The 27,746-nt window shown below is 41.8% G+C and overlaps 6 protein-coding genes across 6 annotated transcripts; all 6 read left to right on the top strand.

Moving 5' to 3' along the window:
• Window positions 1-5,932: 5,932 nt before the first annotated feature.
• Window positions 5,933-16,097, top strand: LOC141648229 (trafficking protein particle complex II-specific subunit 120 homolog). Its single transcript, XM_074456740.1, has 10 exons — window positions 5,933-6,533; window positions 8,079-8,285; window positions 8,397-8,579; window positions 10,001-10,110; window positions 10,591-10,650; window positions 11,391-11,676; window positions 11,768-12,060; window positions 12,613-13,484; window positions 14,348-15,238; window positions 15,686-16,097. Exons 1-10 carry the CDS (start codon window positions 6,123-6,125, stop codon window positions 15,904-15,906), a joined length of 3,534 nt encoding a protein of 1,177 aa, XP_074312841.1. The 5' UTR covers window positions 5,933-6,122; the 3' UTR covers window positions 15,907-16,097.
• A 592-nt stretch (window positions 16,098-16,689) lies between these two features.
• LOC141646358 (uncharacterized) lies at window positions 16,690-18,508 on the top strand. The gene has a single exon (XM_074454268.1). It carries the CDS (start codon window positions 17,652-17,654, stop codon window positions 18,471-18,473), a length of 822 nt encoding a protein of 273 aa, XP_074310369.1. The 5' UTR covers window positions 16,690-17,651; the 3' UTR covers window positions 18,474-18,508.
• A 627-nt stretch (window positions 18,509-19,135) lies between these two features.
• On the top strand, window positions 19,136-20,041 carry LOC141649825 (uncharacterized). The gene has a single exon (XM_074458500.1). It carries the CDS (start codon window positions 19,205-19,207, stop codon window positions 20,039-20,041), a length of 837 nt encoding a protein of 278 aa, XP_074314601.1. The 5' UTR covers window positions 19,136-19,204.
• A 1,586-nt stretch (window positions 20,042-21,627) lies between these two features.
• LOC141649824 (uncharacterized) lies at window positions 21,628-22,593 on the top strand. Its single transcript, XM_074458499.1, has one exon. The coding sequence runs from the start codon at window positions 21,757-21,759 to the stop codon at window positions 22,591-22,593; it is 837 nt and encodes a 278-aa protein (XP_074314600.1). The 5' UTR covers window positions 21,628-21,756.
• Window positions 22,594-23,769: 1,176 nt separating this feature from the next.
• LOC141649823 (uncharacterized) lies at window positions 23,770-24,597 on the top strand. The gene has a single exon (XM_074458498.1). The coding sequence runs from the start codon at window positions 23,770-23,772 to the stop codon at window positions 24,595-24,597; it is 828 nt and encodes a 275-aa protein (XP_074314599.1).
• Window positions 24,598-26,921: 2,324 nt separating this feature from the next.
• Window positions 26,922-27,746, top strand: LOC141649822 (uncharacterized). The gene has a single exon (XM_074458497.1). The coding sequence runs from the start codon at window positions 26,922-26,924 to the stop codon at window positions 27,744-27,746; it is 825 nt and encodes a 274-aa protein (XP_074314598.1).

Genomic DNA, 27,746 nt, shown 5'->3' with positions numbered 1-27,746 from the left:
CCGTGCCATTAGGTGTTTCGGTAAGTCAATGTTGATGCTTTGATGTTTTAATTGAATTTCTGCGAGACCAGGCCCCTGCGATCGGGTTTGTTTGCTCACGTCGAGCGGGGCGGTGGGGTCCTCTGCGCAGGTTGGTGATCAAGGCGCCGCCGTCAACCCTTCATCCCAGAAGGCTTTCGTCTCCCAGCCGCGGGCTAGTGGTCAAATTGTGACCACCGTCCCTTCATCCCAGAAGGCTTCCGTCTCCGAGCTTATAGAGGAGGGCACGAAGCTAATTAGGGAGCTGGCGAGGTGGAACGTGGCTACCGGTGCTCGTCTCATGGAGCAAGAGAAGGCCGTGGCTCGGGCTGTTCATGAGCGTAACGCCACTAAGCAGGTGGCTGCGTCGGCGAAGCTTGAGCTCCTCAATGAGCAGAGGCTTAGGGGAGAAGCCGAGAAGGCGCTCCTGGCTGAGAGAAAACTTAGGGAGGACGCTGAAAAGGAGGTCCTTGCTGAGAGGGCTAAGGCAGAGTCTGCGGCGGCCGAAGCTGCGAAGCTGCTGAGGAAATGTGACCTTGTTCAGGGGCGTGTCGACCTCTATCTCCAGCAGAGGGATGAGCTCAGGGGCCTTTTTAAGGCTCAGGCGGAGGTGGTTCGGGGCAAAGAGGCCATCATTAAGCAAAAAGAGGTGGACATCGAGATGCTCCAAACCGTCATGCTCCCCAAACTGTGCGCCCGATTCGGGATTTGGCCAAGATCTTTGCTAGGGAAGTTATCGGGAGCTCTTCCCTCGGATGGTTCCTTCCCGTGGGCGGGTTCAACGTCTTTGCTTGATGATAGGCTCGAGGCTAAGGAGAAAGCCGCGGTGGAGAAGGCCCAGGAGGCGGTGAAGGCGAAGATGGAGAGGGAGGTGGCCGCGGAGAAGGCAGCTCTTGCTGAGAAGGCCAGGGTGGCTAAGGAAGAAGCCGAAAGGATGAGGGCAGCTGAGGCTGCCGAGGCCAAGGCTGAGGCTGCTAGAAAAGCTGCTGGGTTGCCTACTGAAGAAGATGCGGCTACCGATACTGATGGTAGGCAGCAACAGGCTTAGGAGAGCAAGTTTGCAGCAGATCTGTTTCAGCTCCTCACATGCTTCCATGTGCTGCTTGATGAGAACAAGTTTACTGGCGAGATCTGCTTGACTTGTTCGGGGCCAATTACTCAGCCCTTCCTCCCCGCTATCTCTTGGTACACGAACATAATTGTAGCTTTTGCTTTTTCCTTTTTTTGTACACCTTTGGTAGGTTGTGTTTCGGCTCATCCACGTGGGGACTACGTCGTCGTCGTATTCTTTCACTTGTAATCTTGTAACTTATCTAATAATAGTTCGTTTCTTTCGCCTTCGGCCTGGCCGAGGTCTTTATCTCATCTTCCTTTCCCTTGTGCTAATAGTTGAGCGTCTCAATCTGTACTTAGCGTTTTTTTTTTCTTTTTGCCTCTGTTTCCGCCTCGGCTTGGCCGAGGCGGTTTTAGAGTGTGTTCCTCAACTGTGCGACGCTTCTAAGGCGTTTTGATCACTTCGCGAGTATCGATCTGCTACTGGTAGAGACCGTCGAGGTATTTATTTCTTGAGGATGATTGCCATTCTTGTCGGTGTGACGGTATCGGCCCGTGAGTGCTCTTCGTTATTGACCGCCGCTCTTGTCGGTACATGACGGTGTGAGCGGCGTCGGTTTCTTGATAGCGTGTTACGTGGCGTCTACCACTTGGGTAGCTGCGGCCAGTCTGCCTCTTGGGGTGACTGCCGTGGCGTCTACTACTTGGGGTGACTGCGGCAGCTGTATTTTCTTCATGCATTGCCGCTCTTGTCGGTATGACGATGTGGTGGCGTCGGTATCTTGATAGCGTGTTACGTGGCGTCTACCACTTGGAGTGACTGCGACGGAGTCTACCTTTTGGGGTGACTGCCGTGGCGTCTACTACTTGGGGTGACTATGACAATGTGTATTTCTTCATAACGATTGCCGCTCTTGTCGGTATGACGGTGTGGCGCGTCGGTATCTTGATAGCGTGTTACGTGGCGTCTACCACTTGGGTATTGCGACGGAGTCTACCTTTTGGGGTGACTGCCGTGGCGTCTACTACTTGGGGTGACTGCGACGCGCTATATTTCTTCATGCGCATCTGCCGCTCTTGTCGGTATGACGATGTGAGCCGCGTCGGTATCTTGATAGATAACTGATGTGAAAATTTTGCTTCGATGGAAGGCTTGGATGGTTTTTCATTAGGTAAAAACATGCGTTGGGGTGTCCACAGCTATTTTGGGCACCTCCGCAGCTACATAAATTTCTACGAGATTGCCAATGCCCTAATGGCTCATCACAGGTACCCCTCCCCAGTCAGCCACTAGTTGCATCCATGAGGTCGCCTTCCTGCTGTAAGGACGGGCTTTTTCCTTTTTCGGACTTCCTCGCCTCTTTGAGGGATTGCATGTTGCATCCTCGGGCAGCTATCTGGATGTTGATCACCTCATCCTTCTCGTCTTTGGAGACGAGCTTATGCGCTTCCCCCCGGTCCGAGACGTACAGCAGTGTTAGGGCCCGGATGGACATCACTGCGTCGGCCTCACTCAGAGTGACTCGGCCTATGAGAACGTTGTAGGCGGACGAGCCGTCAATGACCACGAACTCAGCTAGGACGTTTTTAGCCGCGTTCTTTTCGCCGAACGTCACCGGGAGTCTGATTGATCCCAGCGGCACTAGGCCGGCCCCAGAGAAGCTGTATAGGGGGTTGGTGCAGGGGCTCAAGTCCTTGATCTTCAGGCCGAGGCCGAGAAAGCACTCTCTAAACATGATGTTCGTGTATGCGCCTGTGTCAATCAGGCACCTCTTGACCAGGTGGTTGGATATGTCCAAATTGACTACAAGCGGGTCGCTGTGAGGGGCGATGACCCCTTCGTAGTCCTTTCCTCCAATGGTCATATCGGGGATGTTTGCGGAGGATCCCGAGTGGGGCACAAAGTTGATGGCCTGATATAGCTCGTTTAGGTGTCGTTTGTGCCCATGAGCGGATCCTCCGTTCTCGTTGCCCCCGATGACAACATGAATCACTCCTATCCGCTCGAAGACGGACTTCTTATCTGAATTGCCAGCGTCAGTCTTTTGGCCTTTTGCAACGTACTTGCCGAGGCCTCCCTTCCGGATCAGTTCCTCTATGGCATTCTTCAGATGGCGGCAGTCGTTGGTCAGGTGGCCGGTGTGGCCGTGGTACTCACAGTACTGGCTCGTGTCACCGTCGCTTTTTGGCTTGGGGGGTCTCTCCCACTTCTGGCCCTCGTTTTTGCTCAGGGCGAAGACCTCGGCGGCTGATACGACGAGAGGTGTTTTTCACCGCATCCGCCTATGGTGGTACGTTCTGAATCCACCCGGCGCCCGCCGAAATCGCTTCGGTCGGATCTGTCCGACCGCGATCTATTACTCTCACGGCGTCTTCCCTCGGACCGCGGACCGTTGTTGTCGCGGCGTCCTTCGTCTGATTGTCACCCGCCTGTGACTCTTCTTTTCTGAGTGCTCGGCTTCGCTGGGATCTACCCAGGTCTTGTGATAGTCTTCTACCTTGATGGCTTGGTCGGCCAACTTCCTAGCGGCGTCCAAGCCTAGGCCTCCGCTCTTGATGAGCTCGTTTTTTAAGGCTCCCCTCGGGAGGCCCTTCATCAGCGCGAAGGCCGCCAGCTCGGGATTAATTTCTCGAATCTGCTGGACCTTTCCATCAAACCTCTTCACGTAGCTTCGGAGAGACTCGCCCCCCTCCTGTCTGATAGTCAGGAGGTCAGATGTCTCTACGGCTCTTCTCTTGTTGCAAGAGTATTGGGCTAGGAAGGCATCCTTTAGATCGGCGTAATAGTACACCGAGCCGTCGGGAAGCCCTTTGTACCAGCTCACCGAGCCATCCCATGCAAAGTTGTTGGGAAAACTCGGCACCGGACCTCATCGGGCTGCTCCCATACCGACATGTAAGACTCGAAAGCCTCGGCGTGGTCGGTGGATCACTATCTCCCTTGTATGACGGTGGCAACTTGAGCTTATGCGGCACCGGGACTTCCGGGACGTGGCGTTGAGGGGTGCCTAACCACGTGTCGAACGACACGCGGCGATCGGCTCCTTGCATCCCTAACCTGGCTCCTCCCTCCGTAGCGGGAGGGGCTCCTTCTTCGACTCGGACTTCTTCTCCAACTCTGCCGAGTCGGACTCCTCTGCCCCTTTGGGGTAAGCCTCGTTCGTGTGGCGGGACGCGCCCCCTCCCAGAGTGCGAGAAGGACTTAGGTCTACCGCGCCCACTTTGGGCTCCCCCGGCGTCTTGGCTGGGTCGGCTTCTCCTAGTGCCCCGTTCAAATTTCTCGGAGTCACATTTTGGGCCCTAGCCTCCTGGATAGTTTCCGCCGCTCTTGTCAGCGTGACAGTGTGAGCGGGCGTATTGCTGATTAGGTCCGGGAGCGTTTCGGCTTTGCTACGTCAACCACCGTCCCATGATGGTGACCTGGTTGGGCACACCGGTGTGTCGGGTATTATTGGCATCCCGAATTCTGGTTGGATTACTCCGCCGGTGGAGGGTTGCACGACTCCAGATTTGTGGACGGCATCATCGTGGTAAAATTCGGTTTCGTCCGTCACGAATACCTCTTGTTGTTTCGACATTTTCTTAGCTTTTTGGGTGGGTTTTTGTTGATTTGTTTTTTTTTTGTTTGGGAATGAATGTGGCTAGCTTCTAGTGTCTTTCCCCACAGACGCGCCAATTGTTCGGGTGTAATTCCGGAGCAAAGTATCGTTACCACCCTTGGGCTCGTAGAATAATGTCTTGAGTTGGATTCCTCGCGTCTCTATCGTTCCTCTCGGCCTCTCCTGTGCAACAATGAACAAACGCGGGGCTTGGCTTTGTGCCAAGCGTACTCACTCCGACGCTCAAGTCGATGAACTCAAAGGATTAAGCTGTGTTACTTGGCTAGATATGTTGTAGAGAGATAAGGAGATATTACTGGATGAATAGTGTATTTTGGTTTAATTGTTCGATCCTTTCCTCAATGAGGGTTGAGGAGTATTTATAGGCCTTCACCTTTTGTCACGTGTGCCAAGTGGCTAGCGGTGGAAAGATCGATCTACCCCTCGGCCGAGGACCTATGGCGGCCGGCGGGCCATGATGTTGACTCACCGCCGAGGGTCTTGGATATGAGTACGCGGGTATGTGTCATTTGGCGGTTGTCACGCCGAGACCAGGCTAACACAGATGGGTCGGCATCGGCTAGGCTGTATAAGTCGTTGACTTGTTGTGGACATCTTTGACCTGGCTCAGTATGTTGACTTGGTCAGCGGTGCAGAATATGCCCCATCAATTATAATTGTTACTATTAGTAGCTCATTTCTTTCCTCTTTCCTTTTTCATGGTAGTCGGATTTTCTTCCCTCCTTCATTTTTTGGAATGTTTTATGTGGTTCAAATTCATTTGCATGTGGATTAAGTGTTTTGTGTGGTCTAAAATCATTTCCTTATTTCTTATGCAAAATCATTTCTTTATCTTAAAACAAATTCGAACCGATACCGAGTTCAAGCTCAAACTTCCAAGCCAATTATGAGCGCAGACGAGCTCGAGCCATTAATTCAGGTTAGATCGGTCGAGTAGGCTCATTTTTGAATCAAACATTTTTTTTAAATCTGTTGTTAGCAAAATATTTGAAGGTAGTAATCAATTTACGACAATAAACATTCGGTTCAAATCAATTCCTTTTACCATGCTCAATTAGTCTTTCTGAAGACGGGTCGGAGCAAGTGACGGGTAATGCCACTCACAAAACGGATAGGGGGGGACAAGGTGGGGGCACCCCGCTTCACTCCTCTATTTGGGTCATTTGTGAGAGAAAATGGTATCCGTCACTCTAAAGTGACGGATACGTGCCGTCTTCAATGAGATTTTGTGTACCATGCGTCCATGCCTACCCCTGTCAAAGTGTGTCAAGTGTCAACCACATTCAATCTCCTCTCCAGAACCGAGCTGTCTAATTTAACAAAATCAAATAACTTCTGGGATCTCCACCACCATCATCATCAATTCATCATCAATCCCTGAATCCCAGAACTAGAAATCCCCAAAATCCCACAAAATCAAACCCTAAAAAAATGGAACCAGATGTAAGCATAGAATCAATGTGCACAATAAGAATAGCAGTAGTACCAATAGGTCAAATAACACCATCATTATTCAGAGAATATGCATCATTATTAACACTTCATTCTAAAGTTGATCTTTCTTCAATTTCTTCTTTTTATATTGAACATCAGAAATCACCTTTTAGTCATCAACCTTGGGATTCTGGTTCTTTAAGATTTAAGTTTATACTTGGTGGATCACCTCCAAGTCCTTGGGAAGATTTTCAATCTAATAGAAAAATTCTTTCTGTTATTGGTATCTTTCATTGTCCTTCTTCGCCTAATCTTGATTCTGTTAGTGATCACTTTTCTCTTGTTTGTAAGGGTTATAATTCTGCACTTGCTCAGAAATGTTTTGGGTTCTGTCCTGGTGATGAACAGGTAATTTTGCATTTTGCATCAGTTTTTTTTTTTTTTTTTTTTTTTTGATGGGTTATTGTTGGATTTAGCATAAGTGATTTCGAATGATGATTCATGTTAGCCGACCCCAAACCATTTTGAGACTAATATTTTTTTAGATGATGGGTTTAGTTTTGTAGTAAAGATTTGATCTTTGTTTGGGTTCATCTACCGGGTCATGCCTAAGCGGTTTTGAAGGATGATTCATGTTAGCCAACCCCAGATCATTTTGAAACTAATGCCCTTTTTGATGATTGGTTTAAGTTTTGTAGAAAAGATATGATCTTTGTTTGGGTTCATATAATGGGTCATGCCTAAGCGGTTTTGAAGGATGACTCATGTTAGCCGACCCCTTTGTTTGGGTTCCGATCATGACTTTTTTTTATAGGTTGTTTGATTCCAAGGTGGGTTTGAGTGAAGTTGTTGTTTGATCAAATTATACTGGACTATAGCGTAAGCATTCGACGCGATCACTGTGTATGATTGGAATGATGGTGAGCCCCCATTGGCCATTGTCATTGATAATTATACTAATTATTGCTCAAAAATGTTTTTAGGGAAAGATGAGCAGGTAAATGCACATTTTCGCATTTTGGCAATTACCCAGTTGTGTTTATTCTGATGATTGATTTCTTTTGATAGAAAAGATTTGGTCTTAGTTTGGGTTTTGCCTGGGGGGATGATTTGGTAATTTCACATTACCCCGTTTTCGGGATTACCCAGTTATTGTTTTTTGATGATTGATATAGTTTGATAGAAAAGATTTGGCCTTTGTTTGGATTTTGCCCTGGGGATGAGCAGGGAACTTCACATTATCCCGTTTTGGTGATTACCCAGTTGTTTTTTGATGATTGATTTAGTTTGATGGAGAAGATTTGACTTCTGTTTGGATTCATATAGTGGGCAGTGCCTTTTTCTACTGGTTGTTTGATTCTAGGGGTAGTTTGAGTGAAGCTAGCTTATGAAAGATTTGATTTTTTTTTTTCTAATTGTTGTTCATGTTTCATGTTCTTCTGTTTGATGAAATTTCTAATGGACTATAGAGTGTGCGATTTGCGATCACTGTATATGATTGGAATGATGTGAATATCCCCACTGGCATAGATAATTAAGTTGTGCTGGATTTTGATGAGCTGAGTTTACTAAAGGCTCGGCCTTGTCAAAGTTGCATGTATTGCAACCTGACCACTTTTTTTTGGCATATCATCTGTAAAATTGGTCTATAATTTCTTATCATGGTGTGAAATGAAATGTCGGTAAAGCTATCCATGGCAATTTTCTGACATTAGCTCGTGCACCGACACCATTGGTGTAACATTTGGACACTTCACTTCTTAAACTAAAATCACGAGCTCTTGTAATAAAATAACCGAAGCCAACAATTGACATACACACGCGTTGGAGACTTCTATTGAGTCTGAGAAACATAGCCTTGAAGTGGTACCAATAGACCTTCATCTCCCTTGAACCAATTTTCTTTTGGGATTTTACATCTTGTCTTCATCGATTTGTTTTCTTCCCTTTCAGCTCAAGGATGGTAGCAAAAGGGAGGGTGATTTAAACTTGTTCCCCCCTGCTGATCGGCGGACTCTGGAGATGCACATGCACACAATGATGCAGGATATTGCCGCATCATTGTTAATGGAATTCGAAAACTGGGTCCTCAAAGCAGAATCTGCTGGAACAATAGTCAAGACGCCCTTGGATTCTCAAACTAGTCTCAGCTCAGAGGAGGTTTATTGTTTAGGTGTTACATAAATTTAGATTTTTTCTTCTTTCTTGTTTTAGAGCCTCCAAGGCCTTTCCAAAATGTGATTGCATTTGACATGTATCTGTTCACCCTAGGTAATTAAGGCCAAAAAGCGGAGGCTTGGGCGTGCCCAAAAAACCATCGGAGATTATTGTTTGTTAGCTGGTTCACCTGTTGATGCCAATGCCCACTACAACACCGCTCTAGAACTTGCCAGATTGACAGGAGATTTATTCTGGTATGCTGGGGCTCTGGAAGGAAGTGTGTGCGCATTACTGGTAATTCTATGTTTGTTGCCTTTCTTGTATTACTCTTCGATGCTTTAGAGGTTTGGTGCACTTTACAAGCTTTTGTCAGTCGTCTGTTCTATCTTTAAATTGCATTTCCTCCATTTTAGTCAATAAGCCTCATCTCTCTCTCTGTTTTTTGAGGGAAACTTCGAAATATATGGCTTATTGACTGAAATGGAGGGAAAATTATTTCTCATTGGATAGTAGGGTTGGTCCCGTGCATTTCGCTTACTCCTTGTGGATTAAACTTAATTTTACTAGGATCAAACGGGATTCCGGGGAGTTTTCCATGAATGTCTTCTGTATTTGGCAATTGGCATGCAAGTTTATAGTTAGTTGTTTTAACACCATGAGAGTTACCCTTGGGAGCTGTGCAATTCTTGAACCACTCGTTATAGCTGTTATTTCTCCCCTACTATTTTTGTGGACAACCTCTCATTCAGCTTCATTGATTCACATTTTTGTTCGGTCTCATTGATACATTAGTGTCCTTGCATGAATACGATGCTATAGCTGAGGGGCAGAGGACAGAGGGTCTTATTAGCAGCCCACTGTTCCACCACTTGAGTTTCTTCAGTTGAGTTACCGTAAGTTTAAACTCTAAACAAAGTTCAGATAACTCAGATTGTAGGGCGAGTGAGTTATGCCTTATGTTCTATAGGTGTTGCATTGTTGCTGATTCCTTGCTGAGGACGAATTGGAATCGTACATACAAGTTATGGAGGTGTACTGAGGGCAATTAGCAGATCCTAGGTCTTAGCATTAACTGAATCAGCAAGTTTTAAGCTTACTAAGTCATGGAGCTGGAAGAGTGGAAATCTACCTTAAGATAATGACTAGTCAGCAATAAATGCACATATATGAGAAGGAAGTCCAATCTGGATTGTAAATTGACGGAAACACGGAGGCATGGGTAACCTAAACACTGAAAAAAAATTCTTTGTAGTTTTCATAGTGGGGCTTGTCTCAGTGACTGGAAAGCCTAGCTGTATCATTCTAGAAAAGTTGTTTTTTTCCTCCTTATTATCAAATGTCGTGTCATTTAGAATCTACACTTACAATACAAAATTCTAATCCGTGATGTAGTGTTATTGCACTTACGCATTTGACCATGTTTTTTCCGTAATGATGTGAAGTCAGAGAACTTAATAACTACTCTGTACAATAGACTTTTAGTCTTATGGGTATTAGCGACTTCAGTCGGTCTTATAAAGTTCATAGCGTTTAAAGATAACACAGTTCATGTTCATTATAACAGAAAAACTGACATACCTTCAACACTTCTGAAGCTCTTCTTTCTCTTTCTATCTTGTTGCTTGTCTGATGATAAAATTCTTGACCTTATTATCCATTTTTGTTTTCCATTTTGTTATAACAATTACATCTTTGGAGGAATGCTCTATGAACAGATGGACCGTATGGGACAAAGTGATCCAGCATTAGAGGATGAGGTGAGGTATCGTTATAATAGTGTGATTCTTCATTACAGGAAGTCATTCATACAGGACAACGCACAAAGGTGAGCTGAGTCTATGCCTGTGTATTGGTGTTATAACTATAGGCTATAATCTTTAACAAATATGGGAATCATGTTTTAGAATTTCAGTGTTGATGACTTGAAGAGGGTCTGAACGATGCAATCATGAACGAACTATAGTAAATTTAACAACATAAATTTGTGCATAAGCAAAATCAAAATTTGTCTTTTTTTCGACTTTAGTAGATTCTAGTTCTCACTGGAAGAAAAGGAAATGTTAGCATTTAAGCAAGTCTTTTGAATCATCAAGGAGTTCGGGTTGAGAGCTTATAGCGAGTCCATCACAAGTTAACAATAACAAATTGATGGAGGAATGCCTCAATAGAATTATGTGTTAGAGATCAGAGCTTTATGGTTTGACTATTTTTTGTGTAATATTTTCTTTTTATCTGAGTATGCTGTTCCCCTCGTAATCTTTGATATATAATCCTCACCTTAGACTATTCATTTATGCCTTTGCAGAGTTTCACCTGTGAGTTTTGAACTCGAATCCACTTTGAAATTGGCTCGGTTCCTTTGTAGGTAATGATTTGTCTACTTTATGAGGGATATATTCCTCTTTTCACAGAATTTTATTTCCCCCTGTATTTGTGTGTGTGTGTGTGTGCAAGGTTGGTCAGAGTTGAGTGAAAGATGAATCTGTCAATTCTTCACTCTCTTTTCTCTTGTTTTTTCAGCATGATCTCTAGTTCAGGGCGTATCATTCTGGCAATTGTTTTGTTAAGGAAAAATTGTTTTGGAAAGGAAAAACAATGTTCTCATCGGCACATTGGTTTCTAAAACATAAGCTGAGTATGCTAGAGTGCATGGCTTTTTAATCCTCAGTTTGTGGGTCTTTTGTTTGCGTACCTTTTGTTTTTATGTGTACTGCTTCACAATGTGCAATAATTACTTGATCTCTAGTTTCTTGCTAAAAAAAATTCAAGTTTGGACATCTTACGGCGCAACAGCCAATATTTTTTTTTTGTTTCTGAATAATATATCCTTTTTTTTCAAGTGTAAAGAGGATCACATGGGCAATTTTCATGCTGAGCTCATCTAGCTGACCCGAATTATTTACCAGACAAGCTAGCTGACTCATTATTTTGTTAAGCTAGCTGACTCAGTTATTTCACATCCACTTTCTTATTGTTTGGTAAAGCCTGTTTTAACTTTTTAATGGTTAATCAGGAGTTTATACTAAATTGGGATTTCATGTAATGCTGCATTGTTTCTCTTGTGATTTTTCATGGCTAATTTATATGAAAGTCACGCCTTTACAGGACAGAACATGCTAAAGAAGTTGTCGATCTATTGACAAATGCTGCAGATGGCTCAAAATCTTTGATTGATGCAACTGATCGATTAGTGTTATATGTTGAGATAGCTCGCCTTTATTCTAGGCTCGGGTATGAGAGAAAAGCTGCTTTCTTCTCAAGGCAGGTTGCTCAGCTGTATCTTCAACAGGACAACAGATTTGCTGCTATAAGTGCTTTGCAAGTTTTAGCAATTTCAACAAAGGCTTATCGAGTTGAAAGTAAAGCATCTATTGCCAGAGATGCTCTCCCTGTAAGTGAGAGAATATCATAGTAGACTTTTTTTCCTTGCCAAAATGACTCGAGAATAACAAGTTACCCTCCATCTTCTCTCCTCACTACAGGAAAATGGACAGAGTCAGCTGGACGTGGGGAAAATGCATCCCAATTCAATAGTTTCACAGTTTGAGTCTCAGTGGAGCACCCTGCAAATGGTTGTTCTAAGAGAGATTCTACAATCAGCTATGAAAGCAGGAGATCCTCTTGCTGCATGGAGTGCAGCAGCACGCCTCCTAAGAAATTACTATCCTCTTATTACACCGCCTGGCCAAAATAGCCTCGTAGTTGCTCTTAATAACACTGCTTCAAGGCTTCCTTCGGGGACTCGCTGTGCTGATCCTGCTTTGCCTTTCATTAGGTAAGTTGCTCATCTTTTTAATAAGTAGTATACAGTAAATTTTCTATGTTTTTTTTCTTTGCAAAGGTTTACAACGAGTTAGAACTCTCTTTTCTGTTCTTAATTGGATAACTTGTTATACTTGAAGGATTTTCAACTTTTTGCACCGATATTTTCCGATATATGAAGAGTCTAGCCAATATTTTTGCAGTACAAGGCTAATAAAGTCGATACTAGACCGATATGGCTTGTATGATCAATATAAAAGCATGCCGTGATGAACCGTGACACTATAGAATTATAGGACGCGACCGCGATTTGTGTCCGGTAACCGCGCGTCTGCGATTTAATACCTTGCTTAATTATACGCTTCCTTAACCTTGTCTATATGAGGACAATATCAATGGGATGGAGGGGGATATTATTTAGAGGGATAACTGACACATTTTGTTATTGCCATTGCCTAGGCGTGGAAATCTATTACAATTTCCGTTTTACCTTATCCTTAACTGAATATTTTGTCATTATGTGATGGCAAAAACTTGAATTGATTTGTATGCTCATGGTATTCAGGTTACATTCTTTTCCTGTGAATCCATCTCAAATGGACATTGTAAAGCGCAATCCCGATAGAGAAGATTGGTGGGCTGGTGCTGCTCCTACCGGTCCTTTCATTTACACTCCATTCAGCAAAGGGGATGCTAATAGCAATAGTAAAGCGGAGTTAATTTGGGTTGTTGGTGAACCAGTTCAGGTGCTAGTTGAATTGGCAAACCCATGTGGTTTTGACTTGGTTGTTGAGAGCATATATCTCTCAGTTCCTACTGGAAACTTCAATGCTTTTCCTATCAGTGTGACTCTTCCTCCTAATTCATCAAAAGTCATCCCTTTATCCGGGATTCCCACATCCGTGGGTCCCATAACAATTCCGGGATGCATTGCACACTGTTTTGGAGTTATCACAGAACACCTTTTTAGAGATGTTGATAACCTGCTACTAGGTGCAGCGCAAGGGCTCGTGTTGTCGGACCCTTTTCGTAGCTGTGGGTCCCCAACTTTGAGAAACGTGTCGGTTCCTGGCATTTCGGTAGTGGCCCCACTGCCCTTGCTTGTGTCACGTGTTGTAGGTGGCGATGGAGCTGTGATTCTATATGAAGGTGAAATTCGTGATCTATGGATAAGTTTGGCCAATGCTGGGACAGTGGCTGTGGAGCAAGCACACATATCATTATCCGGGAAAAACCAAGATGCCGTCGTTTCAATTTCATATGAAAGCTTAAAGTCGGCCCTCCCCCTAAAACCCGGTGCTGAGGTTACTCTGCCAGTGACCATTAAGGCATGGCAACACACTGGCGTGGACATTGATTCTGGTCCGGGGAGGTCTGCAATTTTAGGAAGGCAACAAAAAGATGGGACCAGCCCAATGTTGATGATTCATTATGCAGGTAATCACTTAGACAAGAGTTTTTTTAAGTCATTACTTCATGGCACTGTATACATTGAGTGGTTCTGCATATGCATATATGATTAGTACTCCGATAAATTACATTTTGGGCTTCCAAGTTTTTTTTCCTTTCAGTCATAGTGGTGATTTTGAACGAACATACGGCAAGTACTTCATAAGTTAGGGTCCTTGACTCGATAGGTAAATGTTTAATTGAACGATTGTGGTCAGAGGAAACATGTTTGAGATTTTTGAAGTTTGTAGTTAATTTTTTCCGAGTCTACCTTATATTATTAACCATCCGCCCCCCTAAGTTCAAATCTTGGCTCCGCTACTTTACAAGCATCTCAATTGACTTTACTGGGAGGAGACCCAACCTTAAGCCCACGCTTCATGCTCTTTCAATTACTCGTAATTGTAATATTTATAGTTTAGTTTTAGGTGATAGAGAGATATGCATCTGGATTTCCGAAGTAGGACTTCTCAGTTTCTACTGCTACATTTTGTTTGTAAATTATCTTATGGTAGATCTCACATGGTACCTTGTCGAATCATCTACACTGAAGATCGTCTCTTTACGTGCCTTTTAAATCTTGAAAAGTAAATGAACTCCAGTTATACACTTTGATGCGTCCTTTCTCTTTTTATTCCTTTGATGTAAACGTTTTTTATCTCCAATGAGCCAAAGACTTGTATTTACCGGCTTTGGAATATGATGGAATAAAGCAAAGACAGTAAACATCCGACATTTCTTACCCCACCAACATTGATAGTGATTGAGGCCCTGTGTTAATGTTGTTGATGTACTGCCTAAAAAGCTTAATTGTATCCATTGATTTATACAATGGGATTCTTCTTTGCCAGGCCCTACTGAAAATAACACAGAATCGTCAATACCTCCTGGTAGACGTCTTGTTGTGCCATTGAATGTCTGTGTTTCGCAAGGATTATCATTTGTCAAGGCCCGTATGCTATCTATGGAAATCCCTACTCAGATCAGTAGAAGCCTTCCAAAACCATCCAATGCAGACAATGGTGGTACTGATTCACTATCCCGCCCGTATGTTAAAATTGATCCTTATCGAGGTACTTGGGGTCTTCGCTTTTTAGAACTCGAGCTGTCCAATCCAACCGATGTGGTGTTTGTTATTAGTGTCTCAGTCCAGGTAGAAAACTCTAATCCTGACGAGGACAGCTCTATCGACCATGAATCTGCTGAGTATGGCTATCCAAAAACCACCATTGATAGGGATTCCTCCGCAAGAGTGGTGATACCACTAGAGCATTTTAAGCTTCCTGTTCTAGATGGCTCTTTCTTAATGAACCAACCCTCAGCGGACGGGCCTTCGACTGTTAGAAATTCAAGCTTCCCTGAAAAGAGTGCTAAAGCTGAGCTAAATGCTTGTATAAAGAACTTGATCTCTAGGATAAAAGTTCGCTGGGAATCCGGGCGTAATAACTCCGGAGAACTCAATATTAAGGATGCTATGCTGGCCGCCCTTCAGACCTCTGTTATGGATGTGCTGCTTCCGGATCCCTTAACATTCGGGTTCCGGCTTGCTCGGGATGGTTTGCAAGATGATGTGAAGAACTCTGTATCCGGAAATTCTGTATTAGCCCATGATTTAACCCCTATCGAAGTTTTGGTTCGGAATAACACTAAGGAAATGATCAAGATGAATCTCAGCATTACATGTCGAGACGTTGCTGGAGAAAATTGCCTCGAGGGTCCCAAGGCCACCGTGCTATGGGCTGGTAAGTATCGACTTCGTCTTATTTTTCTTCTGCTGCACACTAACTCTAATAATTCCTTATGTGCTCTCTTAAATTAGTAAACTAGGGCAATTGTTCCATAAGGAGCTATAACCTTGAGAACGGCACTCATGATTCATGAAAACCGACCAGCATCAAATTTGTCTTCATGACTATTATATTTATTCTTATTACGCCCCCTCACTCGAGTGCCCATTGGGCTCGAAGAGTGGTTAGTGCACATGCCCCCTCGTACAATGGCTGAATTTCCACTTCGTGAGTTATTGGTCACACTGGCTCTGGCTCTGATACCATGATAGATGAACCTGTGACCTCTTGGTCACTGTGATACCATGATAGATGAACCATCTCAACCAAAACCTTAAGGTGATGGTTGAGGCCAAACTATTATATTTATTCTTATTAATATCTTTCTACTTAATTGTTCAGGTGTCCTTAACGGAATTACATTAGAGGTGCCTCCGCTACAGGAAATCAAGCATTCATTGTCCTTATATTTTGGAGTACCAGGGGAGTACACATTAATGGCAGCGTCCGTGATCAATGATGCTAACGACATCCTTAGAGCTCGTGCCAGAAGTGATTCACCCACCGAGCCAATATTTTGCCGGGGACCGCCAGTTCACGTCCGTGTTTGTGGGGCCGTGTGAGCTATCCAGTGATTCTTGTGTAAAATTATAGTATTTCTTTTGAAAACTCATATTGAGTCTTTTCCTCTTCCACTAATTGCATCATGCCTGAGATTTCAGGTGATGAGAATGCAGGGTTGGGTGTAGTTTCTTGAGTTATTTTATGATATTGAATTGTTATCTTAAAATTTTTACAATGAAGTTTCTAAGTATATTTTCTCGTAAAATTGTAATTTAATTATTTTGAATGTATGTCAATTTCCCGGCTGAATTTGCTTCTACCTGTAATTACATCGAGTAGTCTGGCTCTTGTGCACTTCACTAATGGATATAAAATTATGCCAGATGAGCTAGGGTCTGAGGTTCCGAGGCCAAGTTGCTCTACCAATCTCCCCTAATTTTGGGTTAGGGTTAGTACTGACCGCTGGAGTATATGGTGATTGCTGACATCCATAGTTACTATGGGCTAGAGTCGGGGTTGAGGTTTGGGGTAATGTTAGTGACCTTACCGATCAGTATGGTGTAGGGCCGGGTATAGTTCTTACTTCTTATCTATATATTTCCAGTATATAAAATTATTTCATAAGACGGTTTTAATAATCGATTTAACCTAAGATCAGAAAAAATGGACGACTTGGATAAACATGTTGACAGAATATTGACAGTTTAATTTCACCAAATAAAATGAAAGAATTAAAGTGTTAAAAACTCGAAAAATAAGCAATAAAAAGATGAAATCGAGTTAAACATGAGGACCTCAAATTGAGAAGAGGAGGAATTTCGAGCGTTATCTTCAAACAGGCCATCAGGATCACCAAATCCATGCCAAATCACGCTGACAACGCTTCAGCTATACTCGATGACCACCCACAATTAACTATCCTGCATCCCATACCCCCAATCAGGTCCTCATCATCTCTCGCCACCATCCCGAGTCCCACCTTACCATTATCGTACACAGCCTGACAGCCGCATCTGTATTGACTTTAATCCATCCTGACCTCCTGACGACTCCATGTTGCAGGTGAGAGACACGGGCTGTTGCGCTCAGGCAAAAACACCTTCTTAGCATAAACATTATATTCATTACTAACTTGATTAGTGAATAAAATACATTACGCGTAAGCAAGTAGCGTAGGATCGACCTGTCGCCTGTAACAACCATGTGCACCAAGAGGATCTTGACTTGATTTAAAATGCAAGTCATTCAGATGATAGGAGCTATAAACAATCCAATTAATGTCAGTGCCATTCGTGCATTTTATTAAATGATGAATCATTTGGTAGATGCATCAGACACATCTTCTGGTCAGATTTTGACAGTTCATTTAGAAATTCTGTTTATTGTACAGCAGACAATACATCAATGTCACTCGTGTGCACGACGACTTATATTTCGGAGACTGACCCGAAAAAGGATTTCAGCAAAATGTGGATTGATATTTTAAACATTACAGATAACCAGTAATCTCAGCAGGGAGTGGTAGGGGAACATTATAGATAACCAGTTATCTATTCATTGTGCAGGACAACAGACAGTAGCATCGCAACTACTCTTATGATAGCGCTTGTATGATCGCCATGAACATGCAATGCCTTGTATAATAATCAGGAATCTGATCAATGATTTGCTGGCAAGTTGGGTCGGAAAATTAAATATTGTTGTTGCTTTATATATAGGGAGATGTAATGAAGAGAACTCACCAAACCAAGACTTCCATACAAGTTCTTTTGCCTTTCATTAACCAAAACCGAAACACATAATAATGTCTTCTTCTTCTTCTTCAGTTTCCAAAACTTCTTACCATGCTCGCACTATCAGTTTGCCATCAGTACTTCATCCAGTTGCAGAGCAACTAGCCGAGAAGTTGTGCAGATTGAGATCATCTCAATCTGCCTCAACGTCATCATCCTCCCTAACAAACCAACTAAATGGCCTTAAAGATCTCTACTCTTGTGTCGATGAGTTTCTCCAACTACCTTACAACCAACCAAAGAATGTTGAGGAGACCTTAGACAACTCCCTAAGGCTCCTAGACATTTGCACTACATCTCGTGACATTTTGGTAAACACAAAGGAACATCTCCAAGACGTACAATCAGTGATTCGCAGAAGGTGCAATGGCGAACTGAACATCACCAGTGAAGCTACTAAGTACCTGAACACCCGAAAAACAGCAAAAAAGACAATCAGAAAGTGCCTGCAAAGCATCAAATCCTCTGAGACAAATAATGACGTTTTCACAGAAGTTGAACAAATTACTATTGATATCTTCAAATCCTTGTTGTCTAACTTATATGGGGCCGAGATGAAATCAACAAGGAGTCGTTGGTCTGTAGCCGCAAAACTAGTACACCACAGGGATGAGAAGACTGCATTCTGCAGTGAATTTGAGGCTCTTGATGATACACTCTCTGTAATCTGCCAGAAGAAAAAGAACAGCATCAGTGCATTGCAGATTGAGGATTTGAAAACCCAGATGGTGAATCTTGAGTTAGACATTCAGGAACTTATCGAAACTTTGGAAGCGTTGTTTAGGCTTTTTGTTAAAACTAGAGCATCTCTTTTGAATATCCTTAGTAATTAGAAGATTTAGAACAAACATTATCAATTTTGTAGGGATCCTTACACACAAATTGAATACAGATACATACATTTTTACCCAATATTCTTTGTTTTTTCCATAATTAACATGATATGAACAGCAAAGCATGACACAAAACTAAATCAACTTGCATTATCTTAAAGGCTTCATCAATTATGTTAATCCTGACAATTTTCTGCAGTCGATGAGTAAATGATCCGATCATTGTTAACATTCTGATAAAGACACGCGGTTAATCACAATTATGTTAATCTGTGTACAAGCATCAACCTGCAGATTATGATAATGCTGTTAATTTACGCCTGCATTTCATAACGAGAGCTATACTTACTGATATATGCAGAAAAAGAATTATGTTAAATTCCCATGACTCGTACCTGACCCGTACCTTTCCCTGGTTTACTTGATTGGGATTCAATCTGTCGAATTTCTGCTGTACAACATTGGTGCAATAATGCATATATAATACGAGTAATAATGTTTATGTTCATCTAACAACACCAATAATGCACCTACTTTGGATCACCAGAATATCATGTTTGCGAAGGAGGAAACAATCCGAAAACATTGCCTAGGTAGCGCTTGTAAACATTATATATCATGTGAGATTCTTTCTGTCTACCCTTGGCTTTCATATATAAATAACGTTGCGACGAAGAGAAGTCATCAAATCATCTTCTTTGTATTTTCTTCAACAGGAAAAACAATTAAAAATGGCTTCTTCGACAATCTACCATGCTCGTTCAATCAGTTTACCATCAAGGCCTCACCCAGTTGCTGAGCAACTCCATGAGCAGTTGTCCAGATTGAGATCATCTCTATCTACATCTACTTCATCATCCGTAAACCACGGCTTAAATGATCTAGATGATTTGTATTCCTCTGTTGATGAATTCCTTCAACTACCAGTTAACCAACAATCTCTATCCCAAACCCAAAATACAAAATGGGTCGATCAGATCTTAGATGGATCCCTAAGGCTTTTAGACATTTGCAGCGCATCAAGGGACGCACTGCAATTGTCTAGGGATCGCCTTCAAGATGTACAGTCAGCCCTTCGAAGAAGATGCAGCGGGGAATTAACCATTACGAGCGAAGCTACTGAATACTTGAATACTCGGAGATCAGTCAAGAAGGCCGTGAAGAAGTGCCTGAAAAATATCAAACCTGCAACTGAAGTAAAAGACGAGAGCCATGCCACAGTCAGCTTGCTAAAAGATGTTCAAGCGATAACAGCTGATACTTTCCAGTCCTTGGTGTCTTACATTGCTGGTTCACAGAAAAGTAAATGGTCAGTTGTCGCGAAACTAATCAGTAAGAATACTAACAAGGAATCAACATTCAGCAACGTATTTGACGATGTTGATGCAACTCTGAACTCGCTGATCTGTCACAAGAAAAGCGGGATTTCCTCATCGCAAATGGAGGAGTTGAGAAGTCAGATATTGAAATTAGAGACAGAAATCCAAGATGTCGATGAAGTATTAGAGTGTTTGTTTAAGAATCTTGTTAAAACTAGAGCAACTCTTCTCAACATCTTTAGTTACTAAATGTACAAAGTATTCTTACTGTATATGATTCCATCTATCTATGAAAACTCCGACAATTTGTATTGAAAATAGAACTTAAATTCTTGCATGTTCTCCTACTGTGAAGCACCCACCTTAGTATTGGATCATGTTGGCATTGGCAACCTGACATTCAGCTCTTAGCCCGAGAGTTCATTAACATGGTGATAGTGCGCGTCATGTTTGAGCATGGACCATGCTAATCTTCCCGGTACCTTTCCAATTTTTATCCGGATGTCCATGTGGTCAGAAACTCATCATATTGTATAAATCGTGGGAGTAAACAATAACTGGTACATGCCGTGGCTTGATTATTAGAGAAGATGATGACAAAACTGCACGAGGGGTTAACCAGATAATCTAATTAGTCATGGTAAATATTATATTAACATTACACGGTTGATCATAATTACGTAGAAGACGATAATATATCTTATACTATACATTATGGTGGATTGGACGACCATGCATGTTCCAGCAAGCATCTCTTATGGAAGATATTAGATCAGAAGTAATTAGTGGTCCACATAATTAAGTAGATGCAGGTGAATTAGTAATGGAGAAGATGACAAAACCACACGAGGGCTAACCAGATAATCTGATTATTACTAATTTTATATTAACGAAACACGGTTAATCGTCATTATGTTCATCCGTGCAGAAGCATCAACTTGCATTTTAGAAGCATCATGGAAGTTATTGGTTCAGAAGTTAGTGGTGGTCCAAATGAGTAATTATAGCTGAATTGTTAAAGAAGACGATCGATGACAAAACCACACGAGGTGAGTCAGAAATCTAATTAACGCCACACGGTTAATCATGATTATCAAGATTCAAGAAGGTATCAATCTGCATTTTATAATTATGTTGTCAGTATACTTGCTGTATTTTACAGGTAAAGCATTACTTAATATCACCCTAATGTCTCACTGGCTCCCGCAAATTGTGGGGTTAGGGAGGAGTCGAATGTACAAAATCTTACCCCACTAACACAGAGAGCTTTACTTACTGATATGTGCACAAGAAGAAGCTGGTTTGATTTAGAACGCAAGGCTAAGAGCTGCATCAAAAAGGAAGATGATTCGCTGAAGCTGTTTCGAGTCTCTGTCTCTTCAAATGATTTCGGGACAGTCATCCTCTTCAATTGACCTTTATGAGCTGCATCACAAGGTTCCATGTCAGAATGCTACTAGGCCTTGAGAATATTTATGAAAACTTGCAAATTGCAGGCTTAATTACATAGTAACTTCTCGGTTATTTGTCCCAAATAACCAAAAAATAACACACCCGAAACAAATTCCAACTCGAAATGACAAGAGTATCATAAAAACATCGGAAACAACCAGAGTAAAACTAACACGATCCAAACGACTGGCCGGTGTGGTGTCATCCCCACTCGTGCATAGCGCCAAATTTGGATCATGAGGGACATAGGGAGACATACAATTACGTGTACTATAGAAGACAACTCGAGAATCAAATTATACTAGGCTGGCAGTTTGCTGAGCAGGAGACAATGAAAAACATTGCCTAAGGAAGCGCGTTTAAACAACAGTAATCATGTGAGATTCCTTCTGTCTACTCTTGGCTTTTCATATAAATAAGATTTCGCGAGGAAGAGAAGTCATCAAACCGACTACACTTGTATATTCATCTTCTTCTTTGCCTTTGTCCCAACAAAAATAAAACAATTAAAAATGGCTTCTTCAACAATATACCATGCTCGATCCATCAGTTTACCATCACGGCCTCATCCAGTTGTTGAACAGCTTGATGAGCAGTTAACCAGATTGAGATCATCTCAATCAACATCAACTTCATCATCCGTAAGCCACAGTTTAGATAACCTTACAAATTTATACTCTTCGGTTGATGAATTCCTTCAACTACCACTTAATCAACAAATATTATCCCACACCCAAAATGCAACATGGGTCGACCAAGTCTTGGATGGATCTCTAAGACTGCTAGACATTTGCAGCGCATCTAGGGACGCATTGCAACTGTCTAGAGAACGTCTTCAGGATGTACAGTCAGCTCTTCGAAGAAGATGCAGTGGCGAGTTAACCATCACAAGCGAAGCTATTGAATACTTGAACACCAGGAGATCAGTCAAGAAGGCACTCAAGAAATGTCTGAAAAATCTTAAATCAGGATCCGAGCAGAAAGACGAGACCCATGCTACCGTGAACATGCTTAAAGATGTTCAAGCCGTCACAGCTGATACCTTGAAGTCCTTGGTGTCTTACATTGTTGGTTCACAGAAAAGTGGATGGTCTGTTGTCTCCAAATTGATCAACAAGAATAACAACAAAGAACTAGCAACCAGCAATGAATTCGATGATGTTGATGCAACCCTTAACGCACTGATCTGTCAGAAGAAAAGCGGAATTAGTTCGTCACAAATTGAGAATTTGACATATCAGATTTCAAAATTAGAGTCAGAAATCCAAGATTTTGATGAAGCATTAGAGTGCTTGTTTCGGCATTTTGTTAAAACTAGAGCAACTCTTCTCAACATCTTTAGTTACTAAATGTACAAATTATTCCTACTGTATATGATTATTAATACAAATCAAATTTTGACTATATTGATGTCTTCTTCTCTATTGATTTTGAATCGAATCGGAAACAAATTTGACTTTAACAAATTCACCAACTCCTGGCAAGGAACAAAAAAAAGAATCTAGGCATAACAGAGTAAAATTTCTCAGCAATGATATCATAGGACCTGATTACAGTATCTGATAGTTGCATTGATGCTCATTACTGATAATTTACGCGTATTACCATTATAATGATGATGATGATGGCTATGACGATCAGAATCAATCCACGTGAAAATAGCATCTGATCAACTTTGAAATTGTAAATGAGTTGTCATGATTCCAATTGTCTGTAAAATCTCAGACAGTGTTTGAAATGGAAAGTCTAGTTAATTGATGGTCTCCCTCTCCTACTGTGACTCTACGCGAAACCAAGAGGGTTAGCACGATAATATAATAATAAAATTCTATTAATGACACACGGTTAATCATAATGAGTAATAATTATGTTTATGCAGGTATAAGCATCAACCTGCATTTTAGGATCATGCTGTCAGTTTACAAAATGTCCAGACTTTACCGGAAAAAAAATGCAGTAACAACACACTAGAAACAGACTTACCTGAAATTACCTTAAGGGGTTGAGATTCTAGAAATGCCGGCCTGTGCTTTGCCTTAACCTTTCCCTAGTATACTTGCTCCAAATTCAGCCTATTGAAATTGTGCTGCTGAGCATTGCTGCAAGAATGAATATAGAAAAATATAGCCTGCAACAGCATTTGATCAACAGGAGCTCCAGAATACAGTGTTGTGTTCATCAAATGACAGACAGGCCGGTAAGGTGTCATTCCCACTCATGCATACCGCCTTTTAAGGATCATGATGAGCATGCACCTACATGTTTAAAGGAGACAAAATCAAGAATCATATTTTACTTGGCTGCCAGTTTGCAGAGGAGGAGACAACCCAAGAACATTTCCGAAGAAAGCGGTTGTAAACAATAATAATCATGTTACTCTTCCATTAATGTGATATTCCTTCTGTCTACTCTTTGCTTTGGTATAAATAAGGATTTGCGAGGAAGAGAAGTCATCAAACCAACTACACTTGTATATTCATCTTCTTCTTCTTTGCCTTTTGTTTCAACAAACAAAACAATTAAAAATGGCTTCTTCTACAATCTACCATGCTCGTTCAATCAGTTTACCATCAAGGCCTCACCCAGTTGCTGAACAACTCGATGAGCAGTTGAGCCGATTGAGGTCATCTCAATCTACATCTACTTCATCATCCGTAAGCCACAGTCTAAACGGCCTTACAGATTTATACACTTCTGTCGATGAATTTCTTCAACTACCCCTTAATCAACAAACCCTATCCCACAACCAAAATACAATCGACCAGGTCTTGGATGCATCTCTAAGGCTCCTAGATATTTGCAGCGCATCTAGGGATGCACTACAGCAGTCTAGGGAAAGCCTCCAAGACGTCCAGTCAGCACTCCGTAGAAGGTGCAGCGGTGAGCTAAGCATCACGAGTGAAGCTATTAAATACTTGAACACCAGGAGATCAGTCAAGAAGGCTATCAAGAAATGCCTGAAAAATATTAAACCAACAACTGAAGTAAAAGACGAGGCCCATGCCACGGTCTGCTTGCTAAAAGACGTTCAGGCAACCACAACCGATTCTTTGAAATCCTTAGTGTCTTACATTGTTGGTTCAAAGAAAAATGGATGGTCAGTTGTCGCAAAATTGATCAACAAGAATAACAACCAAGTAGAAACCAGCAGTGTATTTGATGATGTTGATGCAGCTCTTAACTCACTGATCAGTCAGAAGAAAAGCGGGATTAGCTCATCGCAAATAGAGAATTTGACGACTCAGATTTTGAAATTAGAGACAGAAATCCAAGATATTGATGAAGCATTAGAATCCTTATTTAGACATCTTGTTAAAACTAGAGCCACTCTTCTCAACATTATTAGTTATTAAATTCAGAGATTCATACTGTAATATGATAGTTCTTGTACAGAAGTTACCAATACAAAATACAATTTTGCCTATCTTGATGTCTTATTCTCCGTGCTCTTCGGATCAAAATTAACTGCAAGTATGACAATTAAATGTTTGAACATCTGGCAAGGAAGAAAATCTAGATATTCATCCATGAGATCAGAATGTAAGAAAATTTAGAAAATCTAGATATTCATCTGGCAAGTAACTTTGTCAGCAATGAGATCAGAATGTACTTCCCTAATGACAGAAAGTAAAAATAATTTAACCATATTCATCCATCAGATTATCGGTCAAATGATCAACACAATGACTACGCGGCTTAAGATGATAAGGATCAGAATCAATCCATATGAAGATGCCATTGTTTTGACTTGGAAAACTTAAACCAGTTGTCAGGATTCCATTTGTCTATAGAAACCGAGACAATTTGCTTGAAATGAAAAGTTAAGTAATTGGATGGTCTCCTACCTAGAGTCTTGGCTCTAGGATCAAGATGGCAACCTGGCATTCGTCGAAATCACACGGGGGTTAGCTAGATATAATCTGACCATTGCTTATATTTCTATTAATGCCACACGGCTAATCATAATTAGCTTGCAGCATTAACTTGCATTTTTTCTAACCATGCTGTCAGTCTACTCAATATAGTTTATAGCTTGAGTTGTACTCTAAATAATGTAAGAAATAATTACCTAACTTTACCGGACTGAAGCTCTCTGATCAAATCTGAAGCTGCTTCTATGGTATCGGGACAATCATGTACTAAAGCTGACTGAGTTTCCACATCAGAATGCTCCAAAGGCCCTTGAGATTTTTCTCATCTTTACAAAGTTTTCAAATCATTTTGGGGCGATAACACAGCCAGACACTAATCTTAAAAATGTAGCTTGCTCAATAATCAGATTTATTGCAAGGAAACCAGCCTTGCCTCAAACGTAAATGACACAAGTACTAACCACTAAACCACCCGACATGAAATGACCCAACCCGAACTCACCCAATAACAACAATAACAGAAATCACCAAACGTATCTCAAAAAGCATAAAATTCTGAGGACTGTCTCACACCAAAACCACCCGACATGAAATGAGAGTTTGAGTTCCTTCATTATTATTGCATGTTTAAGTGAGAACTTAGACTTGTATCAAGTTTGTGTGTGTCAATAGTCAATAGCCTAGAGGACTGTCTCACACCGAGGGGCTGTGATGCTCGGACTCGGATACGAGGATCCGACACAGACACGGATCCGAGGGTCCGATCCTTGAAATCTCAAAAACAAGGACTCGGATACGAGGATCCTAATTTGAATTTGGACTCGGCTAATGTTTTATTTTTTTTGAAAATAAATTGATTATTAGTTAAAAAAGTCAAAGAAAAGAAAGGAAAAGTAGTTTTTTCATGTTTTAACATGAATGAAGATTTTATTAGAGCATTAAAATTCATGTCAAGATCACTCTTGATATAGGGCTGCTGTACAAAACAGAGGTTAAAAACAACACTCTCACACCGATTTCTCATAGAAGGATCCATGTCCGGATCCGTGTCCGGATCCTGTCCACCGGATCCTCAGGGTCATGTGAAGAGTCCGAGCATCACAGCCGAGGGGTGGAGATTTACCTTAACCCTACTTTTGGATTACCCTTAGTTGTGACCATAGATCAACCATAGCCTACACTAGTGAACAAATAATCTAAGAGTCATAGCTCCGTCCCTAGGTTCGGCCCTCCTAATACTACAACGGGTAAAACCGTACACTTGAACCTGAAATTACCCAAAGGGGTTGAGATTCTATAAATGTCCTGGCCTTAACCTTTGTCTAGTCTATTTGCTCTAAATTCAGCCTGTCAAAATTGTGCTGGTGAACATTGCTGCAAGAATGAATATAGAAATATACAGCCTGCAACAGCATTTGATTAACAGGAGCTCCAGAATACAGTGTTGTGTTCATCAAATGACAGACAGGCCGGTAAGGTGTCATTCCCACTCATGCATACCGCCTTTTAAGGATCATGATGAGCATGCAACTACATGTTTAAAGGAGACAAAATCAAGAATCATATTTTACTTGGCTGGCAGTTTGCAGTGGAGGAGACAACCCAAGAATATTTCCGAAGAAGGCGGTTGTAAACAATAATAATCATGTTACTCTTCCATTAATGTGAGATTCCTTCTGTCTACTCTTTGCTTTGGTATAAGTAGGGTTGAACAAGAAAGAGAGGTCATCAAATAAACCAACAACATTTGTATATTCATCTTCTTCTTCTTTGCCTTTGTTTCAACAAAAATAAAACAAATAAAAATGGCTTCTTCAACAATTTACCACGCTCGTTCAATCAGTTTACCATCAAGGCCTCACCCAGTTGCTGAGCAACTCGATGAGCAGTTGTCCAGATTGAGATCATCTCTATCTGCATCTACTTCATCATCTGTAAGCCATGGTCTAAACAGCCTTACAGATTTATACTCTTCTGTCGATGAATTCCTTCAACTGCCCCTTAATCAACAAACCCTATCCCACAACCAAAATGAAATAGACCAGGTCTTAGATGGATCTCTAAGGCTCTTAGACATTTGCAGTGCCTCTAGAGATGCACTACAACAATCTAGGGAACTCCTACAAGGTGTTCAGTCAGCACTCCGTAGAAGGTGCAGCGGTGAGCTAACCATCACGAGCGAAGCTACTAAATACTTGAATACCAGGAGATCAGTCAAGAAGGCTATCAAGAAATGCCAGAAAAATCTTAAACCAACAACTGAACTAAAAGAAGAGGCCAATGCTTCTGTTACCTTGCTAAAAGACGTTCAGGCAATGACAGCCGATACTTTGAAGTCGTTAGTATCTTACATTACTGGTTCAAAGAAAAGTGGATGGTCAGTTGTCACAAAATTGATCAACAAGAATAACGACGTAGCAACCAGCGGTATATTTGATGATGTTGATGCAGCTCTTAACTCACTGATCTGCCAAAAGAAAAGCAGCATTAGCTCATCGCAAATAGAGAATTTGACGAGTCAGATCTTGAAATTAGAGACAGAAATCCAAGATGTTGATGAAGCATTAGAATCCTTATTTAGACATCTTGTTAAAACTAGGGCCACTCTTCTCAACATTATTAGTTATTAA

The sequence above is a fragment of the Silene latifolia genome, chromosome 3 (assembly GCF_048544455.1).
Source record: "Silene latifolia isolate original U9 population chromosome 3, ASM4854445v1, whole genome shotgun sequence".
NCBI classification, from domain to species: domain Eukaryota; kingdom Viridiplantae; phylum Streptophyta; class Magnoliopsida; order Caryophyllales; family Caryophyllaceae; genus Silene; species Silene latifolia.
This window is presented reverse-complemented; position numbering and strand designations above follow the sequence as displayed.

Coding starts and splice junctions, on each gene's coding strand:
- LOC141648229 (XM_074456740.1), top strand. CDS start 6,123: ATGGAACCAGATGTAAGCATAGAATCAATGTGCACAATAAGAATAGCA. Junction 6,534..8,078: donor TCTGTCCTGGTGATGAACAG/GTAATTTTGCAT, acceptor CTTCCCTTTCAG/CTCAAGGATGGTAGCAAAAG. Junction 10,651..11,390: donor TTGGCTCGGTTCCTTTGTAG/GTAATGATTTGT, acceptor ACGCCTTTACAG/GACAGAACATGCTAAAGAAG.
- LOC141646358 (XM_074454268.1), top strand. CDS start 17,652: ATGTCTTCTTCTTCTTCTTCAGTTTCCAAAACTTCTTACCATGCTCGC.
- LOC141649825 (XM_074458500.1), top strand. CDS start 19,205: ATGGCTTCTTCGACAATCTACCATGCTCGTTCAATCAGTTTACCATCA.
- LOC141649824 (XM_074458499.1), top strand. CDS start 21,757: ATGGCTTCTTCAACAATATACCATGCTCGATCCATCAGTTTACCATCA.
- LOC141649823 (XM_074458498.1), top strand. CDS start 23,770: ATGGCTTCTTCTACAATCTACCATGCTCGTTCAATCAGTTTACCATCA.
- LOC141649822 (XM_074458497.1), top strand. CDS start 26,922: ATGGCTTCTTCAACAATTTACCACGCTCGTTCAATCAGTTTACCATCA.